We start from the raw sequence: 23,530 nt of genomic DNA on the forward strand, positions 1-23,530 counted from the left end.
CGACTGTCGGCGATTATTACCAGCATAGCATCCGTTGCCTTGGCACCGTTGCAGTTTGACATATTGACAGGATGGACACTCAACAATAAACCAATCAAGACCGCAACAATATTTTCTATGACGTTAAGATGTATCCAATATCCCTTGAGTCCTCTGGTTTAAGAGTCAACTGTTGTTTTTCAGACTCCTATAATTAAATCAAAACCAGTTATTTTCGATTCCAAATGGTAGGTACTCTCTACCGAGGTTCTTATATTTATTACGTTTATACACATAAACGTAACGTGACGTTCATAAGCGCATTGTAATATGCGTACTTGAATAATAATAGTTATTTGTGCAACAAGAGAGGAAAGTTGGTTTTTCTTGCGAGTGTTTATTTTGAGTCCCGAGAAAGCGAAAGGTTCTATAATTGAATCACGAGCGAAGCGAGTGATTCTAAGGTAGAATCTTGAGCTTAGCGAGGGACTCAAAAACACGAGATGTAAAATAACTTTGCTCTCGTGTTGCACACATAATTTTTCACCTCAGTAGTGAGAACATATTAAAGGTTAAAATGTATTTCGAATTACACAGAATAAACAGAAAAAAAAAGTATTATAATATGTACGATACGATAAGATACGATACGATACGAGACCGGACCGGACCGGACCGTACCGTACCGTAATAAAAGTATGAAGTTCATGGCCTTCACTAAATTAAAAAGCTACATTGTTTCACTCCCTGGAGTGAGGAAAGTCGCACTTTCCTCACTCCAGGGAGTGACGACAGTAGGCTTGTTCGAGCTGCTGAGGTGAAAACTATCTTTATCTTATTCCGCTGAATTTAATAGTTACACGTGTTTTTCATTAATTAATTCAGTTTCTAACAAACCAAGAGCGGTATTCCGATTTTAAAATCTCGGCTTATGTTATTATTGACTTTGATAATTATGATCTTGGTAGTCATGACATGATTCGCTATGAATCTTCGGCACATCAATAAGGGCAACCGATAAGAAATCTTTGTTACTGTATAGGACCCATCTAAAGTGTTAAGAATTTAGTCTCTTTAGTCTATTTCGGAAAAGCTTCATTTTTTACAAAAAGAACTCAAATTGATGGCTTAGGGACCTTCGCCATACAATAACGCTTTGCAACTAGTATTTAGATAAAACGTAGGTAAGTAATGTTCTAATGTTAATGTAAATTAAAATTATGAATAAGTACTATTTTTTTTTTTTATTATTATACTTAATTATAAACTGTAATAGATGTCATATAATAAAGAAAAAGTGACGAAGCCCTCCAGTGGTGAAGGCCGGATCTGGACTGAACTGGACTGGAGGGCTTCGTTACTTTTTCTTTATTATATAACATCTATTACAGTTTATAATTTATATATAGTAGTGTTACTACTTTAAAAAAAAAACAAATCAAAATGTTTAATAAAAAAAATTGATTTGTTCCCAAAATTGAGTATTATACTTAAGTAAGGAGCTTTTAAGGAGCTTTAGCTCTCAAGAGATTAGCAAAGACCAGGAAGCTGAATGCCATTGCTGACCGCCGACGCCCATTAGATGGGCATGGCACCAAAAGAAGAAGAAGGAGCTTTTAAAATTTTGTATGAAATTTGTTTTTCTGTTAGTAAAGTGTTAGTTTGGTAAAAATTTCATTTTTGGTACACGCTCTCATCGCTCTGTACTTTTTTTCCACAGACAATTAATACTTATCTAGACAATTTTAAAAACCCCAAACACAATTAGTTTGCGTTGTTTTATCACAGAGTTCCCATGGCCACCTCCGGTCTCCATCATCAGATCAGCTCCATGTCATCATAATATGACATTGTCATCCAATTTACATAAGTACCTATGCAAAATTTCAGCTCAATCGGAAATCGGGAAGCGCGCCAAAATTTGGCTCACAAGATTTGACCCACATTAAACTAACAAACACACATCAGGGGCAAGTTAAATGAAAGCTTGTAAAAAATCGAGAAAAGAAGGGGCTAATGATGGTTAATATGTATATATCAAAATGTGTATAAATATTTTCCATAGTACTCCACTATCCTCTTAAGGTGTATCCAATGGGAACTAATACGCAACGAAAATTTTTTAGTTAGAATTTGTTTTCGATCAAAATCCAACACATTCTAAGCATTCAAGAGTAGGTTGCGAGCTCAAACTGCTGGAAACCATGTTAATAATTATAATTTAATTTACAATATGTAAATCAGTTGGCAGTATCTGTATCTGAATTTATAATTAATCTCTTCTTATTAATTAATAAGTGTTCTAAGAGCATTTCGCGCTCTATTATCACAAACACAAGATAAATTTCGCACACGTTTAAGAAAAAGTTTCTCACATCAGATGAAACTAGATGATAAGCGAATAACAAACGAATTGTAACTATTACAACACTTATTATGTGATATTATTCAACATAACAATAGACAGAGAGATGGCCCCGGAAAATGGTACACGATTTAAGGCGTTTCCCTGAGCCAGAAGGCAAAAAATCTCCTTATATGATCATGTTTTTCTAAGAGGCGTTGATATTCGTAGACGTGGAAAAAATATATGTAGTTCTTGACCATATTATGATATCATAGCTTCCGATACACGAATGATGACACTTCGCTCGATACAATTAATTCCCAAAGTAAGCTCTAACTCGGACTTTTAATCAAACTTTACTCGGTTATTTATTATTTGATACTATAAACAAAAAAAGAAGAAAAAACTATCTTAACTTAAATAGTAATTTTATAGCTTTCGAATTTATAGCATCGAAACTAAACAGAACAATTAGAGTAAATCCTAGTGTAAATTGAATTCGATAGCGTGACGAGCGTTCGCGTTTGCGTTATGTCTATTTTTGTATGGGATTCTGAACAGCGCGCCAAGCGGGACATGTTGAAAACTCAAAATCTCATACGAAATGACAAACGCAAACGCATACGTCACGTCACGTCACGCTATCGAATGAAATTTACACTGTTAAGTTATAGGTACGCGGTTATTACACTGATGTGTATTCGCACGTCGCTCCAGTGTATGAGTGTGACAGCACGCTGGGGCGACGAACGAAAGATCAGACGAATGAGCAGACGAAAGGATCTACCTATAGAGATAGATAGTATGGCACTGTAGACACGGGTGGCCCATTAATTGGTTGACTACCTTTTTATGTGTATGTATTGTTGATAATTTTAACAAAGCCTTGCGTTTGTACATCGAAACCAAAGGAGAATATTATGAAGATAATATTTTTTGTTTCAATTATACGACAGTAGTAACGTTTTAATTTTTAATGACATTTTGTAAAACAGGTGTAAGAGAATGATTTCTAAAAAAATTGATATCGTATGTTTGGGCTTTGGGCCGACCTGTATAGTACTAGAGCGGTTTAGTTGCTTTCATTATTCCATACCGTAAAACGGGGTGGCTTTAGGAAAATTTGGGGTGACTTTTAAAACGGCAATAAAATTACCATTATTCATTATTTACTGAAACTGCTCGTGTAACTAGGTAGATTACTATACATTGTATATTGATCTTCACCTTTTGTAAAAAATCTCGCATAAAAATATATTTATGGCTTAAAAACAAACATTTCAAAGTCGCCCCTGCATTTGAAAGCCACCCCGTTTTACGGTACCATTTTCTAGGGCTCGCTCTTAGTCTATAACACTCGTATATCACATGACTTGGTGAACATTTGGTATGACGTGTTACGTGCGTTTTGTAACGGTTGCACTTACTAGTTGCATTTGTTAAATGATGCGTTAGTAATCGGTGCAGAATGTGGACTAATTATCTACCTATTCATCTTCGGCATATAATCAATCTATTATTGCATTTTCAGTTGTAGACCTGTACCGCTGGCTATATTTTGACCCCTAGGTTATAAAAATATTAAAGTCAATTCTGTTTTCGCTTATGAATACTTTGTTAAGATGTAAATCTTACATTTTGTTTTGTGTCATATATATAATTTGCTTTTCTAGTAATTTGTTATTTTGTGGTAATTATTTTTTATTTTGAATTATCTTGGAGAAAAAAATATTCGAGAGAACACATGTAACTGTGTTGCATTTAGGATAGTGTTTTTAGTGTGAAAACATAGTTTGTGTCAATTACGTCCACTGCAATCTGATACTATGTCATAATATTCTAAATGACACAAAAAAAAATTAGAGTTAAAAAAAATTACTTAGGTCGAATTTAATCGTTTAAATAGGTCCATTAAATGATTTTGTGTCTTATTAAGGCATAGCTTCATAAGATATTTGATGATTTTGTTGTAACAGGCTGTCACCGTTACAAAAGAATATTAAAGATATTAGAGTTTACATCTTATTAATTTGAAATGCAAGATAAATAAGATGTATGAATTTGTGTCACTTGCATCCACTGCATAAACAAATATTACAAAAATATTATTTGCGTTCAAACGAAGCTAGCGGGCGGTCTGAATGGGCAACGGAGGCCGTGCAGGGTGGGGCCGCGGCGTGACCTTGCCGTACGCAACGCATGTTTACTTCGCCTGTGCGCCAAATTAACGCAACTTATTCAAAGAAGTTACGCAAACAACACAACAACAAGCAACAAGCAAGCAAAGAATGCGTCGAATTATCTTTTACCTATTTAAAACTCATAGATATTGTACAATGTCACCATTATGCAAAAGAACTGTAAGTACATGTTTGATTTGCGAGCGAGCTGGCAACATTGCGCAGGGAAATCTTAAAAATATACGTGAACGCCACATACTTTTGTGACAGTGATAGGGAAAAGGTACCACTAAAGTAAAATTTGGTTATTAATACCGTGACTTTCTTTCATTCTTTGATAAAAAAATTGCTATTTATGCAACAAGTGCGGAAGTCATCTTTACGCACGTGTATCATACAATGTTTTACTATGCATTGTGCGAGTAAATAAAAAAACATGTCATGGCAAATAAGTTTAATTATTAAAAGGAGTGTTTTAAATCGACACGAGTTGCGAATTACTTATTCGCACGTGTATCGTACGTTTTACAGTACATATGGCCCTTTAAACTTTCGACATATGCACGGTAAGTGCTCTTTTCCGCACTAGTGCGAGAAAGTAGCACCATATGTACTGTAAAAAAAAATTGAAAACAAAAAGCACTAGTGCGGAAAAGCAGTACTTTCCGCACGATATGGCTCCGTAGGAAACGCACTTTTCGAGCACATGCATTGTAAAAAAATATATAGGACTGTATCTCCTAAACCATGCGTCGTAGCGCAAAAATAATAAAATTTTCGTTCCCCTTTATGTAACCCAAAAGTAATACATGAAAAATACAATGAAAAAAAAAGAAACAAAATCTTTATAGGGCTGTATTAGCTGTATCTCCTATATCGTGCATCGTAGCGCAAAAATAATCAAATTTTCGCTCCCCTTAAGAAACCCTTAATTAAAACTTAAAAAAAAACCAGGAAAAAACTTTATAGAGCTATTATAGCTATATATATAGATATAATATCTCCTAAACCGTGCGTGGTGGCGCAAAAATAATAAAAATTTCGTTCCCCTTTATGAAGCCCCAAAGTAATATACTAAAAACACAATGAAAAAAAAAGAAAAAAAATAACAAAAAAACTTTATAGGGCTGTATCTCCTACACCGTGCATCGTAGCGCAAAAATAATTAAAAAAATCCCTTTAAGAAACCCCTAATTAAGATTGAAAAACGCAAAAAAGAAAAAGAGGAAAATAAATCATTTTAGGGCTGTATCTCCTAAACCGTGCGTCGTAGCGCAAAAATAATAAAATTTTCGTTCCCCTTTACGGAACCCCAAAGTAATATACAAAAAACACAATGAAAAAAAAAACAAAAAAAACTTTATAGGGCTGTATCTCCTAAACCGTCGTAGCGCAAAAATAATCAAATTTTCGTTCCCCTTGTGGAACCCCAAACTAATATACAAAAAACACAATGAAAAAAAAAACAAAAAAAATCTTTATAGGGCTGCATCTCCTAAATCGTGCATCGTAGCGCAAAAATAATCAATTTTTCGTTCCCCTTTAAGGATCCCTTAATTAATACTTAAAAAAAAACAAAAAAAAAACAGGAAAAAATCTTTATAGAGCTATATCTCCTAAACCGTGCGTGGTAGCGCAAAAAGAACAAAATTTTCGTTCCCCTTTACGGAACCCCAAAATAATATACAAAAAACATAATGAAAAAAAAAAACAACAAAAAAAATCTTTATAGGGCTGCATCTCCTAAACCGTGCATCGTAGCACAAAAATAATCAAATTTTCGTTCCCCTTTAAGAAACCCTTAATTAAAACTTTTAAAAAAAACAGGAAAAAAACTTTATAGAGCTATTATAGCTATATATATAGATATAATATCTCCTAAACCGTGCGTGGTGGCGCAAAAATAATACAATTTTCGTTCCCCTTTATGCAACCCATAATTTATATTTAAAAAAAAACGCAAAATTAAAAAAAAACATATCATTATCTCTTAAACCATGCGTCGTAGTGCAAAAATAATTTAAAAAAACCCCTTTAAGAAACCCGTAATTAATACTTTAAAAAAAAAACAAAAAAAACCAGGAAAAAAAACTTTATAGAGCTGTATCTCCTAAACCGTGCGTGGTACCGCAAAAACAATAAAATTTTCGTTCCCCTTTATGCAACCCATAATTTATATTAAAAAAAACGCAAAATTTAAAAAAAAATCTTTATAGGGCTGTATCTCCTAAACCATGCGTCGTAGCGCAGAAATAATAAAATTTTCGTTCCCCTTTATGCAACCCATAATTTATATTTAAAAAAAAACGCAAAATTTAAAAAAAAATCATTATAGGGCTGTATCTCTTAGACCATGCGTCGTAGCGCAAAAATAATTTAAAAAACCCCTTTAAGAAACCCGTAATTAATACTTAAAAAAAAAAAAACAAAAAAAACCAGGAAAAAAAACTTTATAGAGCTGTATCTCCTAAACCGTGCGTGGTACCGCAAAAACAATAAAATTTTCGTTCCCCTTTATGCAACCCATAATTTATATTTAAAAAAACGCAAAATTTAAAAAAAATCTTTATAGGGCTGTATCTCCTAAACCATGTGTCATAGCACAAAAATAATAAAATTTTCGTTCCCCTTTATGAAACCCCTAAGTAATATACAAAAAACACAATGTAAAAAAGAAAAAAAGAAAAAAAACAATAAAAAAATCTTTATAGGGCTGTATCTCCTAAACCATGCGTCGTAGCGCAAAAATAATAAAATTTTCCTTCCCCTTTATGCAACCCATAATTTATATTTAAAAAAAAACGCAAAATTTAAAAAAAAAAAACATTATAGGGCTGTATCTCTTAAACCATGCGTCGTAGCGCAAAAATAATTTAAAAAACCCCTTTAAGAAACCCGTAATTAATACTTAAAAAAAAACAAAAAAAAAAACCAGGAAAAAAATCTTTATAGGGCTGTATCTCCTAAACCGTGCGTGGTACCGCAAAAACAATAAAATTTTCGTTCCCCTTTATGCAACTCATAATTTATATTTAAAAAAACGCAAAATTTAAAAAAAAAATCTTTATAGGGCTGTATCTCCTAAACCATGCGTCGTAGCGCAAAAATAATAAAATTTTCGTTCCCCTTTATGAAGCTCCAAAATAATATACAAAAACACAAGAAAAAGAAAGAAAAAAATAATAACAAAAAAACTTTATAGGGCTGTATCTCCTAAACCGTGCATCGTAGCGCAAAAATAATCAATATCCGTTCCCCTTTAAGAAGCCCCTAATTATGATTTAAAAACGCAAAAAAGAAAAAGAGAAAAAAATCATTTTAGGGCTGTATCTCCTAAACCGTGCGTCGTAGCGCAAAAATAATAAAATTTTCGTTCCCTTTTATGAAACCCCAAAGTAATAACAAAAAACGCAATGACAAAAAAAAGAAAAAAAAACTTTAGGGATGTATCTCCTAAACCGTGCATAGTAGCGAAAAATAATCAAATTTTCGTTCCCCTTAAGAAGCCCTTAATTAAGATTTTAAAACGTAAAAAAGAAAAAGAAAAAAATCTATATAGGGCTGTATCTCCTAAACCGTGCGTCGTAGCGCAAAAATAATCAACTTTTCGGTCCCCTTTATGTAACCATTAATTTATACAAAAAAAAACGCAAAAAAAAAGTTTTTTTTTATAGGGCTTGATCTCCTAAACCATGCGTCGTAGCGCAAAAATAATTAAATTTTCGTTCCCCTTTATGAAACCCCAAAGTAATATACAAAAAACACAATGTAAAAAAGAAAAAAACAATAAAAAAAACTTTATAGGGCTGTATCTCCTAAACCGTGCGTCGTAGCGCAAAAATAATCAAATTTTCTTTCCTCTTTATTCAACCCTTAATTTATATTTAAAAAAAAAAAACGCTTTCACTAAACTGCTGTAACTCGGAAACTTAGAATCCACAAAGGGGACTTTACTAAATTATGACACATATTAAAGCCTGACCAGTAATATATGATCATTGTCAAGAGGGCGCTGTTCATTCTCATGTATAGGGTGACAGTTCAGTATAGTATGAAAAAATATTGTATTTAATGAACATCATCATCAATGTAATTAATGTTGCTTGCCACGCTTAAACATAACAAAAATCACAATAAATTGCGTCTTAAAATAAACTTAAAAAGTCTACTAAAAATCGAAACAAAAGTAATTTTTAAGTCGCTGATGTGACATTCTCAATCAAAAGGTACCACTTTGTCGTTTACCATAAAGACGAAATTTGATTATATCTTTATACAAATAACCTGTCAGAGAAAGTGGTACCTTTTGATTAGGAACGTCACAAATGTTGGTCAGTATGAGGAGTGCAGCCTACAGTTTATTTTTAATTATATTTATATACCTACTACGGTAAGATTGATAAGACAATGTAATTATGCCTCTGAATGAAATAAATACACTGTATCGCAAAACTAAGTGGCGAGACAGCTCATAATGCCATCTCTTGGTTGGTCTTAACTTAACAAGGGTAAAGGAGATAGTATTAAGATCTCAGTCGCCAGCTGATATTGCGGCAAGTATAATAAGCACCCCACCCGCGTAGGTACCCTTCCCCGCGCACGCCCTTCTTGCTCAATTGAGTTTTATTTTGCCAGATAGTAAAAAAACCGTGGATCAAAATGACCCAAATTATGAATGATGTCTCAATGTGGTATTATAATATTGTAGACGTAAACTTAATGATATGAATTTTTTTTTGTGGCAGATACAGGGTGTTAATTAGAAAAAATTTTTTTTTAAATAAAAGCGGTGGATGAATTTGACACAGATTTGTTTGAATAACATATAACAATGTTCTGTAAAGTACAACACTTCACTTACCGACTCTAATATTTTTTTAGGCGTTTTAGGATCAATATTAGGTATTTATTAAATGCCATTATACCCGTGGATGAAAATGACACAAAATGCGTGTGTACGTCGGAAGCCACTTTTCCTTTACAGGGAAACAAAGAATTTCGTCTCGAATATTTTTTTTACAGAATGCTGATTGAAAAAAGAAATACCTAAATTTCTACCTAAGCAAATACCTAGGATGACACAAAATATTATTTTTAGGTTTAGTATATGGTCTGGAAACTATATATAAAAAATAAGCAACATTAATATTCTTATAACCTCAGAAGTTATTGGTACAGGTCTATTGGGCGGCTGACGGAAGCAAAATACGTCAAAACGGTGTCGAACGGTATACGTAATATGATATTACTACAATTATGGATGGTGTAGAAAGGATCGCAATCTCTTATGGCAGAATTGTTGTAAAAGTGACCGCGTTAAGCTTTAAATAATAGTTCCTAATCTCTCCGGTGGCGCTAGTTAGGCTCTGGGACATGAGTATAACATGAACCATATAAGGCAACAAATAACCCGACCAAATTACGTAGGTTGTTTTTGGTAGTATTTCGGTGTATGGTGGCGCCGCCTAATTACTGTTTTTTGATGGACACTTTTCATACATAGAGATTTGGCTCCTTTATACAGTCTCCATGACTACAATGAGGGCTAACGCGTATGAATTTGCCGCTAGGGGCGCTAGTGTAGATGGTGGTCTTTGCAAAGTCCGAAATGTCAAATGTCACTTGTCACTCCAATGAATGACAGCTGTTCTTTAGTCTTTTGGACCACCATCAACAGAGGCGCCAACTGGTGAGCAAAAAAACGATAGCCCTCATTGGTTTAAAAAAAGAGAACATACTCTTAATAGGGAATATTACGCGAAACTGCGTAGGGAGCGCCACTACCACAATCTGAGGGTCTATCGCGAAACAAGAAATCGAAATTTTCTTATCTATCATCTATGTCACTCGTGCATATTCGAGCGATAAAGAGGCAGATAGCGAAATTTCGGATTCGCGTTTCCCGGTCATCTGTAAACAAACCGCCTTGATGCATCAATGTCATATTTTATTATCTCTGGAAACTTGTCAAAAACCTGTTAAAGGTACAGTATGTATAAGTTACTCTAAGGTTTACTAAAAAGACTAGTGCTGCACTCTGGCGGCAGAACATTCGGCTAACGCTCGGACAATTAACGTAGAATAATTTATATTGTATTTTTTTTAACTTTTCATATAAAATATACTTGCGATACTTATCAATGGTATAATAAAGTATCCGTCATATCTTTATTTTCTTTGTGCACATTGTTTATTGCCATTTATTTCACTTTTTTAAATTAGTAAGTAAATTCGGCCATTTACATTTGCATGTGCCTTCGAGATAAGACGATAAGTTATTTGTTTAGATTTGACTTTGACTGTAATTGCCAGCTTTTATAAAAATCTGCTGAACGTATAATATTTATTACTTTAAATAATGCATACTTAACATTAAACCTTAACATCAGCAGTATGATAAATTTAATTGGTCAATAAAACAGCGAATTATAATACCCGCGGCCCACAGAGCATACAATTAAAATCGTTTATTGAATGAGATGATTGCCGCTGGCATTCAGAAACTAAGTAATTTATGGAAGGAACATACAATTTATTTCGACCAGGTAATAAAACTAGTGTTTTGTATTTATTATATGCACTTTGGAAAACCGAAAGTGCTAAGCTAATAGTTATTTACGATACAAATGCGAAATATTAAATAAATATGCGAAATAGTTGCGAATTACCTATTCGCACGTGTATCGTGCAACGTTTTATGGCCCTTTACATTTTCGACGTATTAACTTACGTAATGTGTTTATTATAGCACAGGGTTTCGTAATGGAGCGCTAGATGTACTGTACAAACATTTTTTTAAAACGAATGGATGTCAAACAAATATGCAAGTACAGAAACGTCTAAAAATATCGATACGGACAAAGTGCTTATAAAATACACACGACACGACACGGTCGGCCTTATTGCCTTTATGTTAAGGTAGTGTATAATATATATATTTTTGGCACTTTGTCTGTATCGATATTTTTAGACGTGACTGTACATATCGTCAAGTGGAGTTATTTTAACACTTGGACTTCTAATAAAATATGAAAACTTTGAGTCCAAAAATATAACAGTCATTTATTTAATTTTTACCTAAAGTTATAGATATTACTTCTTCGGATCGGACGTATGATATTTATGTTGGTATAATATCTGCCATTTAATTATTCGATAATATTTTATTTCCACACTATCCATCATCCATCAACATCCATGTTTTGTCTTAAGCTAGGGTTTTTTACAATGTGGTTATAAAAATAAAATGCAAAAAACAATACAAAATACTTATAAAAAACCTACTCCACTTCACTGAACGGTTGATTTCGTCACTTGAAAATCTGTGGTAAACGGCGAAATGCTATCTTTGAAATACGAGCGGTAGAAATTGGGAATCTAGCACTGCAGTATTGACCACTCTTTTTCAATTATATTAGTAGAATTTAAATGCCTAGTAGATAGTAGTGAAGATAGTACTAAAGGGAGAACACGTAATCGAGACATCAAAATTCAAAAATTGCCCCCCAGAAGCTGAGGAACCTAAGCTGTAACACTCACCCACCTTTCGGGTCACAGAGCTCCACCAACCAGCACTCGGGTACGTGGGGTCGCTACTCCCCAACGCTGCCCTGCGTTAACTGATTGCACAGGTAAAACCAGCGATGGGTTTGAACTATTATTATTTTGTGTTAGCTTTATTCAAACTCTTTGTTCAACCTTGATGATTCAGACACATTTCTTTTATGGTCTTTAGGTACAGTAAGCTGCAGAGATAACTGACCCCACCTGCATAGAAACTTGTTTGCGGGGGTCAGTTACCTCTGCAGCTTACTGTGCTTTCATCATCATAATTTAAGAGCATGGCTCTTGTCGGTGGAGTATGCGCCAGTTTTCGCGGTCCTCGGCCAGGTTCTTTAGGTCCCTGTAAGACACGACATTTACTGTACTTTAAAAAATTGTAAAATAAGAAAAGTTACTTTATGAGAGGTAGGACTAGTTTAGGTTTAGCCATGTTTAGCATTACCGGACGGGGAGTTATTTTACAGTTAAAAAAACATTAGTTAAAAAATACATCATTGAAGAATGTCACCTCGACTCAGGAAACGATTACCAGACCATGGCCCCAATCCAAAGATACGAAACCAGCAATTTATTGCGTACAAATAATTAAAATAATCATAGATAATGGCACAAAGGTTGAGCCGTGCCCTATGCGGCCCTCTGAGCCTAGAGCCCATGAGAATCCAAATCGGTCAAGTGTGAGTGGAGTCAGCAAGTGAATTGTTCAAAATACAGACCTAATAACTTATGGCGTTAATCATAAACGCGCTACACTCCTTTATCTGTCGTTTTTAGGGTTCCGTACCCAAAGGGTAAAAACCCTATTACTAAGACTCCGCTGTCCGTCTGTCTGTCACCAGGCTGTATCTCATGAACCGTGATAGCTAGACAGTTGAAATTTTCACAGATGATGTATTTCTGTTGCCGCTATAACAACAAATACTAAAAATAACATAAATATTTAAGTGGGGCTCCCATACAACAAACGTGATTTTATGCCGTTTTTTGCGGGTCTCTATTGTTTGACATAATTATTAAAAGTCATAATGTAATGATTGTCATATTACCATTAGTCATAATTGTTTTTTTTATTTCAGAAACGCGTAACTTTTCAGGATTGCCATAAAACAAACCTAACCTAACCTATCTATAGGATATACTTTTTTTTTTATACTAAGCATATGGCCCGCCTGATGTTAAGCAGTCTCCGTAGCCTATGTACGCCTGCAACTCCAGAGAAGTTACATGCGCGTTGCCGACCCTAACACTCCTCTCCCTCGAGCTCTGGCAACCTTACTCACCGGCAGGAACACAACACTATTAGTAGGGTCTAGTGTTATTTGGCTGCGGTTTTCTGTAAGGTGGAGGTACCTCCCCAGTTGGGCTCTGCTCTAGATCTGGTCTGGAATGACATCCGCTGTCCTGTGCCCTACCACACAAAGCGAGATGTCATTCACAGTGCCCATACCTCTCTTTTGGACGTAGTTTAAGGACATACCCGGGTGCAAACTACTACACAACACTACTAACTATATAACGAGATTCAAATTAAAAATAGGAAAACTTTGTATGGAGGGCCTTACGAAGCCCTTAGGCCTTAGGGTACAGTCAAATACCGTATTGCATAGGTCTTCATTTATTAAAGGTAAGTAATAAAAAGCTCATTATAAAGATGACCCTAAAGTCAATAACTTCAAATCGACGGCCTCATCTGCCAATCGATCATGACGCTTTTAATTACAGAGCCCTTTTAGACAGTCTTGTTAGTTTCATACGAGACAAGTCTGTATTAAAAGACGTTAAAAACTATTTTTGCTTGTACATAACTTTTGTTGGTGTCAAATAAGTGAAGATCTAACATGTTATTGAAGCGTAGCTCTGTATTTTATTGATTAGTGAGATAGTGAGTGACCTATGAGTGACCTAAATATATCTGGCAAATCTTGATCGTCATCCACAAGTAATTAAGGATATTGTGACTCGCACGCATAAATAATTATAACAAAAACATTTTTATGTGTTTTGTCGTATTATTACTAATTGATGCACTTCAGAATCTATTTGCATTCCTAGCTAATCTATGCCTCACGACATTAGGTAGGAAAAACCGTACCAGTGCGAGTCAAACTCGCCCACCGAGGGTTCCGCAGTTTCGCACGTGCAATGTGTGAAAATTCAATATAAAAACTACAATCCAAACCAAGAAATGAATTGACCCTACGAGATTCCTTTGAAGCTCTCATAGTTTATCTAGATTATCATCTATAATTACTTCGTGCTTAATGACTGGCAACATTCAACCTCAACTCAACAGTGGATATTATCTTATCTTATATCCGAATATTGAGAACAAAGAACAGTCATTTGTTCCGCACTAGAGTGATGCCAGGATGTCCTGAGTGATCTAGACGATGGGATTATTATGTTTGGCCTTGTGGAGTGCAAAATATGTATTATCTTTGTAGCTATAATGTACTAACGCTTAATAATATTCTTTGCATCATTTAGAGATTAACAAATAGCTATCACGGTTAATGGGATACAGCCTGGTGACAGACAGACAGACGGACAGAGAGACAGATACCCTTTGGGTACGGAACCCTAAAAAGGGGGTGATATGTGTAAGATAAGTGTCAGCCATATGGGTTCTTTTCGGAAACAAATATATTCTGAGAGCTTCGTCTATACAGGGTGCTTTTGTTATCCCTGACCAAACTTTGAGGGGTGAATATGTAGGTCATACTGAACAACTTTTACTATGGGGTACCCCAACCCCGAAATCAGCTGTCCTATAGAAAACATTGACTCTGATATGCTCTGATTTAACGAAACGTCTTAGACGGCAGATTTTTTTTCTCGATTTCGGGGTTGGCCCCATAGTTAACGTTGTTCAGTATGATCACAGAATAATAAGTACTACTTACCGTACAGAAAGGAAACTTTCCACAAAACCGATCTTTGACAGCGGTTCAGGGTCGAATCATTGAACACCTTTCAATATATGGCACTATCCCTTTCGGTTATTTAGGGTTGTCAAAATTCAAGTAATTATCTTATCTGTGGTCGTGCACGCAAAGGAACGTCAAGCTGTGTCAACCCTAATAATGCTCGAGGCAATGCTGAGTTGCTGAGCCGAACGGAGCCGAGTTTTCCCGAAGCAAGGAGTTTCGCACCCCTGGTATGATCTCAATATTCACCCCTCAGAGTTTAGTCAGTGATAACAAGAGCATCCTGTATATTCCGTCGCTGTCCACAAACCAGCGCTCTAGCACAACGGGCGATCGTACTGTAGGATTAATTTTAAAAGCTTTGTAATGTTTCATAACATACACAGGTGTTCTAATTGCTAACGCCAAGGGCCATCGAAGGGCCATTCATTGGTCTTTATCGGAAATTGGGCGGGGAACATCTATGGATTTAGATGGTGAGGTAGGTATTGCACAATGATTGATGAATTTGTATTTAATATGATAATTGGACCTTTGTACGGTAAACTTCACCCAATTTATATTCACAAAATGTATTTAGGTCCAGTACGAAAATTCATGGCGGATAGATGGATCTCGATTATATTTGAAAATAGGCACATTAGGCACTGTTTTTTTTGTCGGTGGTAATGATTTATAGGTAGGCGGTACGTTATATTTTATTTATTAGGTCAGAATCTGATATGGACCCGTGTGGTATCGAGTTTAAGTTTTCTTTGTCATTCTTTATGCTTTTAATTAAGTTAAAGGTTGTCTGGAAGAGATAGCTTTTTAACGATAAGACCGCCTATTTTTTACCTCTCTTAATGTTTTCTTTCTGTATTGTTTTCTTTTATTGAGGTGTGTAATTGAAACTATTTGTATTGTATTGTAAGTTACTTAAAATTTTTTTAATCTACTTTTATTTATTACATCTGTGCAGCTGTCAACTTTTTAAACTGAATATCGTCGCTATACTTACTCAACCTCATATCTGCAACAATCATTTGATGGAAATGTCGCTTTTCATTCATTCGGAATACGGGTGTTTTTGTCATCAAATGAGTGTTGCAGATACGAGATTGAGTAAGTATAGCGGCGATATATCGAGCTACTTAGTCACCATCCTGTCTTTAATGTCGATCAGAACGGATGCATTTATGCACAAAGTAGGCAGTGAATGTAATGAGTAAGTAATTGTTGACTAACAAGTATTTGGACATGGCTCACTTTCCGGCGTTAAAATATAATTACTTCAAGGCAATTCTGTTACGTATATTATGTAGTAATTGCGCAAAGCTAGAGTAAGAACGTCCCCGTAACAAATTAGCGACCACGTATCGTACTATAAAACCCGACTACAACTACAATAGGTATAGTCAACAAGTTCAATACTCAATTAAAGCCTGACCAGGAATGATCACGCGCCATGTTGCGGAATTTCACTGGAACAAATTTTTTCATACTATACTGAACTGTCACCCTATACATAAGAATAACAGCGCCCTCTTGACAATGATCATATATTACTGGTCGGGCTTTAAATATCAATATCTGGGAGACCGAGCTTTGCTCTTCAGAAAACATATAAAAACTCAAAAATGCGCGTTTTTCCAGAGATAAGACCTAGTTAGATCGATTTTTCGCCCCTCAAAACCCCGTAATAGCAATTTTCATCGAAATCGTTAGAACCGTTTCCGAGATCCCCGAAATATATAAATATACAAAAATTGCTCGTTTAAAGGTACGAAAATAAGATATTTTACCAATGTTTTTTTTAGTTTTGATTCTCAAATTTTTTTTATACTTGTTCACTAATTTTCCGCTTCCAAAATGAAAGTTTCCTTAACTTCCTATGAGTATGAACATTCTCAAAGTTTTTTTGAAGTTTCCAACTTTTTTGAAACTGTTATACTTCACATTCGATATTCGATTGATTAGAATTTTGGTAAATAAGCAATACCAGATCTCATAAATTTATTAAATTAAGCAAGTTATATCTATGGTAAAAGCGTTTTCGTGTAAGCATGGGTACTTAATTTTTACTCCAATCAGACACTGGAATTTTTAGGTATTAGGCTATATTGTCAGTCCGGAGGCCCTAACGCGTAAAACGAGATTCGTAATTTCTTTATCTACTTCGCTTTTCGATTTTTAGGGTTCAGTACCCAAAGGGTAAAAACGGGACCCTATTACTAAGACTTCGCTGTCTGTCTGTCTGTCTTTCCGTCTGTCACCAGGCTGTATCTCATGAACCGTGATAGCTAGACAGTTGAAATTTTCACAGATGATGTATTTCTGTTGTCGCTATAACAACAAATACTAAGAACAGAATGAAATAAATATTTAAGGGGGGCTCCCATACAACAAACGTGATTTTTTTGCCGTTTTTTGCGTAATGGTACGGAACCCTTCGTGCGCGAGTCCGACTCGCACTAGGCCGGTTTTTTCGATGTTGCTGGTAGGTATGGCCATCCCTGTATATTTTAGTAGGTAAGTGAATGTCCACTCAAAGTCACATGTGGCCAAAGTTTCATCACACACACGACACCTACATTTTGCGATACGATCATAGCTCCAATTACTTACATAACGGCTTTTATACTTATCTCATTACATTTGCTACTAAAACCACTCTTCGTAGGTATGGACCTTATAAGTTTGAAATTAAGGTTATGATAGCCATTTGACAGTGACGAAGGTGCCTCATTACAAGCTAATGCCACAGATTAATAAATAGTTACTACGTAACAGATACATCATTCCCATACAAAAGCGAAAATACCTACGCTATAATAGCCTATAAAATCTTAATAATAATACCTGCTGCTCAGGACGAGAAGAAATGTACCATAAGTATGCGCACAAAGAGTCGAGACTGCCTTGCGAGCCACGTGCCAACGCGTCATCGTAAGAATGCGCTAGGGTTGTACTGTTACTTATGTTATTTTTGTAATAAAACGAATGTTGTGAATCAACCATATTTTATATTAGTCAATCAAATATTTAAAAACAACACTTATAATACCTGACTCAAAAAACTCCTTAATTTACGATTTATCTACTTATGTTCAAAGAAATAAATAGTGACAAAATTCATAAAGATAGATTTAAAATACTACTCACCTTTCTTCGTCTCTCGGAAATGAAAAAACCGGCCAAGTGCGAGTCGGACTCGCCCACCGAGGGTTCCGTACTTTTTAGTATTTGTTGTTATAGCGGCAACAGAAATACATCATCTGTGAAAATTTCAACTGTCTAGCTATCACGGTTCATGAGATACAGCCTGGTGACAGATGGACAGCGGCAGCGGAGTCTTAGTAATAGGGTGCCGTTTTTACCCTTTGGGTTAGGAACCCTAAAAAAACGACAAATTTTCTTTTGTTTTTTGACTTTTACACCCATCTACTGCACAATAATTACGTGGTTTCGGCATTTCGAAGCGTAAGCGCGGGAAACGTGCGGTGCGAGCGCTCAGGCGGGCGTTTGGCGGCCCTCTGTCGATTATATCGTCGACGATACGCCGAGCGGTAGGCATATAGCGCGTGGCTTTGAGCGAGTGAAGGAGGCCTGCTAATGCCTCTTAGCAGGGGTTGATTTCGGTTACGGTATTAGCGGTACGGTACCGGTATTTTTTATAGGTACCGATTCGTGTTAAAGGTATAGCTAAATAAGCTATAGCGGTTGAAATATAAAGGTACGGTACCGGTATAAAATAACGCTACCACTATTTTTCATAGGAATACCCAAATCGTTATTATACCGGTATTTAACTGGTATTAATTCAGTACCGAAAAAATGTCCTGTATAGTTTCCTATTGTAAGTAAAACCGTATCTTAAAGTTCGAATCAGGCCGGTTGACGATCAAATATACATATTTATATTCATATTTAATTAAGTAAAAGCCAAACGCTCATACGTTATCGCCGTTGACGTCGCTGTCAAAAAGCAAAAACCGTGACCTTAATGATAAAATTTTCAACCGGAATTTTTCGGTAGCGAAAAACATATAACGGTACCGTTATTTTTGTCCTATACCTTCAATAGGAAAAAATAACGGTATCGTTATATTTCGCTACCGAAAAATTTCGGTTGAAAATTTTTCGCTATCGAAATCCAACCGAAATGTTACGGTATGACGTCATACCGGTAAAGATTCATACCTTTATATTTCGGTTATGCAGTCCCTGCCTCTATGTATGAAATATTATGTTACAAATATTGTGCTTATTTTGCGACTGACCCACTTTTGGTTGAGGAAATATACGATATCTTCGCTGTATCAACTGGTTACTTAAAACACTTTGTTAAAATGGGAAACTTGCCAGTTGGCAGATTGGTGAATTCATAAGAGCTGAAAACGTGCTTAAAAACATGACTAAACTATCAAGATAGGAAGTCGAAGCTAGGATAATTTCCATTAAATTAATTGTATTTAGGATCTTATACTTATATTATAATATCAGATGTGAACATTCTAACAATGTAACAAGATTAACTCTTGAATACATTTTACTAAATGCTGTGCTGTATGTCATTAAACCTTTTTTCCTACTTTTCCCTTTGTCCTACTGTCACTTATCATAATAATAACAGTCAAAAGTAGGAGCAGCCTACTTCAACATTAGTCGTCCTCGCACCAATCGCCACGTCCAGCGGACTCATTCAACCACCTTAAAGAAGCAGCCTGTATCAGCTTCGAGTAAAAAAAACTTGCGTCCTGTAAGCGAAAGGTTTTTCCTCCTAGGCTGCTTCTCTACATAGGGAATCCTTTAGTAACATAACTTGGGACGTTCAACAAAGAGATCTACTTTGTCGGGGGCGTGACGTGTATGGCAGCTACCTTAATAACCTACGAAATCTGTCACATGTACCGTTGTATTTAAATCTAAGTTATCATGCCAAATATCGGCTTCTTAGCGTTATCAGAAGTGTTAAAGAAATAAGTATCGACACTTTTCTGGAATGCCCTATATCCAAAGATTCAACTACTACTCACCAGTAGCGACATCTCAGTAGTTTTCGGCATCATAGTGACGTCACCGGGTCGCACGCCAGGCCCGCAGTACGGCAGCGAAGGGCCGCGGTTGGGAATCCTGGGTAAAGGCTCATGCAGCGCCAGCAATGCTGCGTGCAGCCTCGCTCGGGCAGCGGTGATGCCCCCGGCGCCCTTCACGGCAGCTTCTACTACGACGCCGACGTCTTTGTCCCATCTAAAAGAAATTGGAGATGTTTATGAGCCATTCTAGAATATCTCAGCGTGCAAGTTGAAGCATGCACGAGATAGACTACGCTACCCACCCCTCTCTTATTAGTACTCACTTCACTAGCTCAGCGACCCGAAGTGGATCTTGGCTTCTGACACTATATTTCGCTATTCGTTCCTATCCTGTGCGATCGGACGCCATTTTTATTAGTACCGGGAGAAGTAAATGCAATAAGTGTGAACTTTGATGTCAAGCGATGCCGCTTGGCACGATTGTTTTTGGATTATTTGTATCTGATAGCCCATGGTCCAAATAACGCTATGCCATGCTCTGAGATCCTCCATACTTCCAGTCTAGTGTTATAGGGAAGACATGCAGTACCTACATTTTCCTAAACACGCCCTTATGTCCTCTTTAAGGCTCCGCAATAGCGTACAACCTGAGCTGTCTGTGTCAGAGGTTTAACTTCCGGACGTCTCAGATCTTTCATGCTTCGAATCTAGTACTAGTACAGTGGAGAAATTACCTGCAGCCTCCTAAACAAGCTTGAAGCTCTGGACATCTGAGATCCTTCGTACTATTTGTCTAGTACTATTGAAGGAGGGGAGGAGAAATTACCTGCAACCTCCTAAACATGCCCTGATGTCCTCCTTAAGGCTCCGCGACAGCGTGCACCCTGGGCTGTCCGTGTCAGAGGTTGAAGCTCTTGACGTCTGAGATCCTTCGTGCTTCGAGTCGGGTAGCTCCGCCTCGGTCTTTGGTAAAGATGGCGACACCCGCCCGTTGCTGCCGTAACCTGGGAAATCAAAATTAATAGTTTCAAGAATATTACACAGAATTGACTGTTAGAAGATAGGAGCTTTCTTTTCGGCGACAAAGAGAGTCTAAATATGCTCAGATATATATATTTTTTTTATTTTTTTTATTTGGAGATCCAACAGCTGTGACTGTGACATTAACATAAAAATTATAGTTGATACAGGAAGCCAATTATAGGAACTCACAGGTAGTGACATGATACAAACTAATAGGTACTATACTAAGGTTGCGCACTAACGCAGCCACATATGTAAACAGAGCGTATACAAATGATAATTAATAAGGGAGTAATTAAAATACAAATTAACTTATGTATGTATGTATGTATGTATGTATGTATGTAAACACTTTATTGTACATAAGACAGATTACAAACACAATAAAAGAACATAAATATATACAATGTACAAAGGCGGACTTATCCCTATAAGGGATCTCTTCCAGTCAACCTTTGAGCAATTGAGAATGAAACAATAAACAGATCAAGATAGACAAACGAACACTATGAACAGAAAGTAAATTATGGTTCAATTATTACAAACGTAAATAATTAAAACCTGTAATCTAGAATATAAAATAAACATATATATACAATACATATCCATATAAACACAAATATATACCCATAAATACATATATATACATATATATATATATATTCGTCATATAAGTTAAATAAATAATTATTATAAACCCAAATTTAAAACTATCAACTAACCTAAGACCCGTTCCGTGGCATGCCTGGTCCAAAAGTCCCCATCACACTCGCAGCGTTGCCGCGCTGTATGGCAATGGAGACTTGTTGGACAAGCCAAGACCCAGATCGGGGATCGCTCCCCCTCTCTCTCAGCCGCCGACCCAGTTCTCTGAACAATTCGGACGCCTCGCTGCACCATGGTCCGGCTGTTTCGACAGCAACGGGCACAAAATCGTACGCCCCCTGTAACCCGGAGTATTTGGCATGCTTATTTTTGGCGGCAATTTCTGCCGCTGAACCTGCCGCTTTTACCGTGTGTCTTAGATGGGACGCAGCAAATGTGCTAACACATGTTGCATCCCATAAAAGACACCGCCCGTAGTTGTATATTATCACAACTAAATAAATAATCTTAGTACTCAACTAAGTACAACACAAGTCATCAGAAAGCCACAACTTATGTAATTTTCCCTTGAGTGATGCTACCGACTGGGACTGTCTAAGGGATAATGGCAACTTGTTCCACAACTGTACAGCGCGCACTGTGAAAGACTTCGCATATGACCGGGTCTTGTTACACGGCACAGCGAGAGTCAGGTTTGCACTCGATCTCAAGCGATGACCACTACCATCTGCCAGATAAGTAAATCTCTCAGAGAGATATGGAGGGTAGGTCGGATTGAATAGGACGTTGAACAGTAAGGACAAGACATGCACATCCCTGCGCCGACGGATCCGAAGCCAACCGAGCTGAGAACGGAAGTCGGAGATGTGGTCATATTTCCGCAAACCAAAAATGTAACGGATACACACATTTTGGAGACGCTCCAGCTTGTCAAGTAGTTCCTCTTTGAGGTCCACGAACGCAATGTCACCATAGTCCAGAAGTGGCATCAAGAGGGATCGCGCTATAGTCAGCTTGGTGTGAACAGGGAGGAAGTTTTGGAGACGCTTTAAAGAGTGGAGAGATGCAAATATCCTCCTACTCACCTCAGCCGTATGGGCCGACCAGGAAAGCGTCTCATCCATGGTGATACCCAAATTCCTAACAGTAGAGGAGAAAGAGATGGGAATTCCATCAAAAAGAATGTCGGGTACCACCATGTCTGAGAGCCCACTAATATAATAGGGACTACCGATAACAATTGCCTGCGATTTCTGTGCGTTAACCTTTGACTTTTAACTTATCAATGAAGACAAAAGGCAAGAAAAAAAAAGAGAGAGTAATAAAGTAACTAGTAATAGGCATTCAAGAACCAATAGGCATACAACTTATACCTAATGCAGAAAAACATGCATTCGTACAGAGAACTTGTTGTTGTGTGTTGATGATAAGCAGAAGCTGGCCATTTCCTTACAGGCAGGCGATAAAGTTGTCACCAAGCAAACTCACTGCTACCTTCGGATATTGGCCGTTTGAAGTTTACTGCTTATTCGAGTATATTGGACTTTTGGGGAAATGGACGTACAAAGAATGGACACACGAAGACGGGGTATTGGACATCCAGTGAACTGGACGTCCAGAGATTGGACATTCGGGTAGTTGGACATACGAGGACTGTATGTTCGAGGAATTTGACATCGAGGCCAGAATCGTTTCTTTACTGTAAATATCGATTGATACTTACAAATAACAAATGTAACACTTTGAGATATTATCTGCGAGTTAATCTTGGAAAAAAAATTAAGAATTAGGTGAAAAGAGACGATGAGTAGAGGGGTTTCAGAAGGCTCCTTTAATTTTTTTTTTTTTTTTATTATAAACTGATCGGCGATTGGCCCTAGTCACACC

General features: G+C 36.5%; 1 protein-coding gene across 1 annotated transcript in view; it reads right to left on the reverse strand.

The window, feature by feature from the left end:
* The window catches only part of LOC134749677 (uncharacterized), a 71,582-nt gene that overhangs the window by 6,523 nt on the left and 41,529 nt on the right, over positions 1-23,530 (reverse strand). Inside the window, exons 5-6 of the mRNA XM_063684695.1 lie at positions 20,841-21,018; positions 20,015-20,228 (exon numbers count right to left, since the gene is read on the reverse strand). Of these exons, the coding sequence (XP_063540765.1) occupies positions 20,015-20,228; positions 20,841-21,018 (392 nt within the window). The remainder of the gene's footprint in view (positions 1-20,014; positions 20,229-20,840; positions 21,019-23,530) is intronic.

The sequence above is a fragment of the Cydia strobilella genome, chromosome 18, assembly GCF_947568885.1.
Source record: "Cydia strobilella chromosome 18, ilCydStro3.1, whole genome shotgun sequence".
Classification (NCBI taxonomy): domain Eukaryota; kingdom Metazoa; phylum Arthropoda; class Insecta; order Lepidoptera; family Tortricidae; genus Cydia; species Cydia strobilella.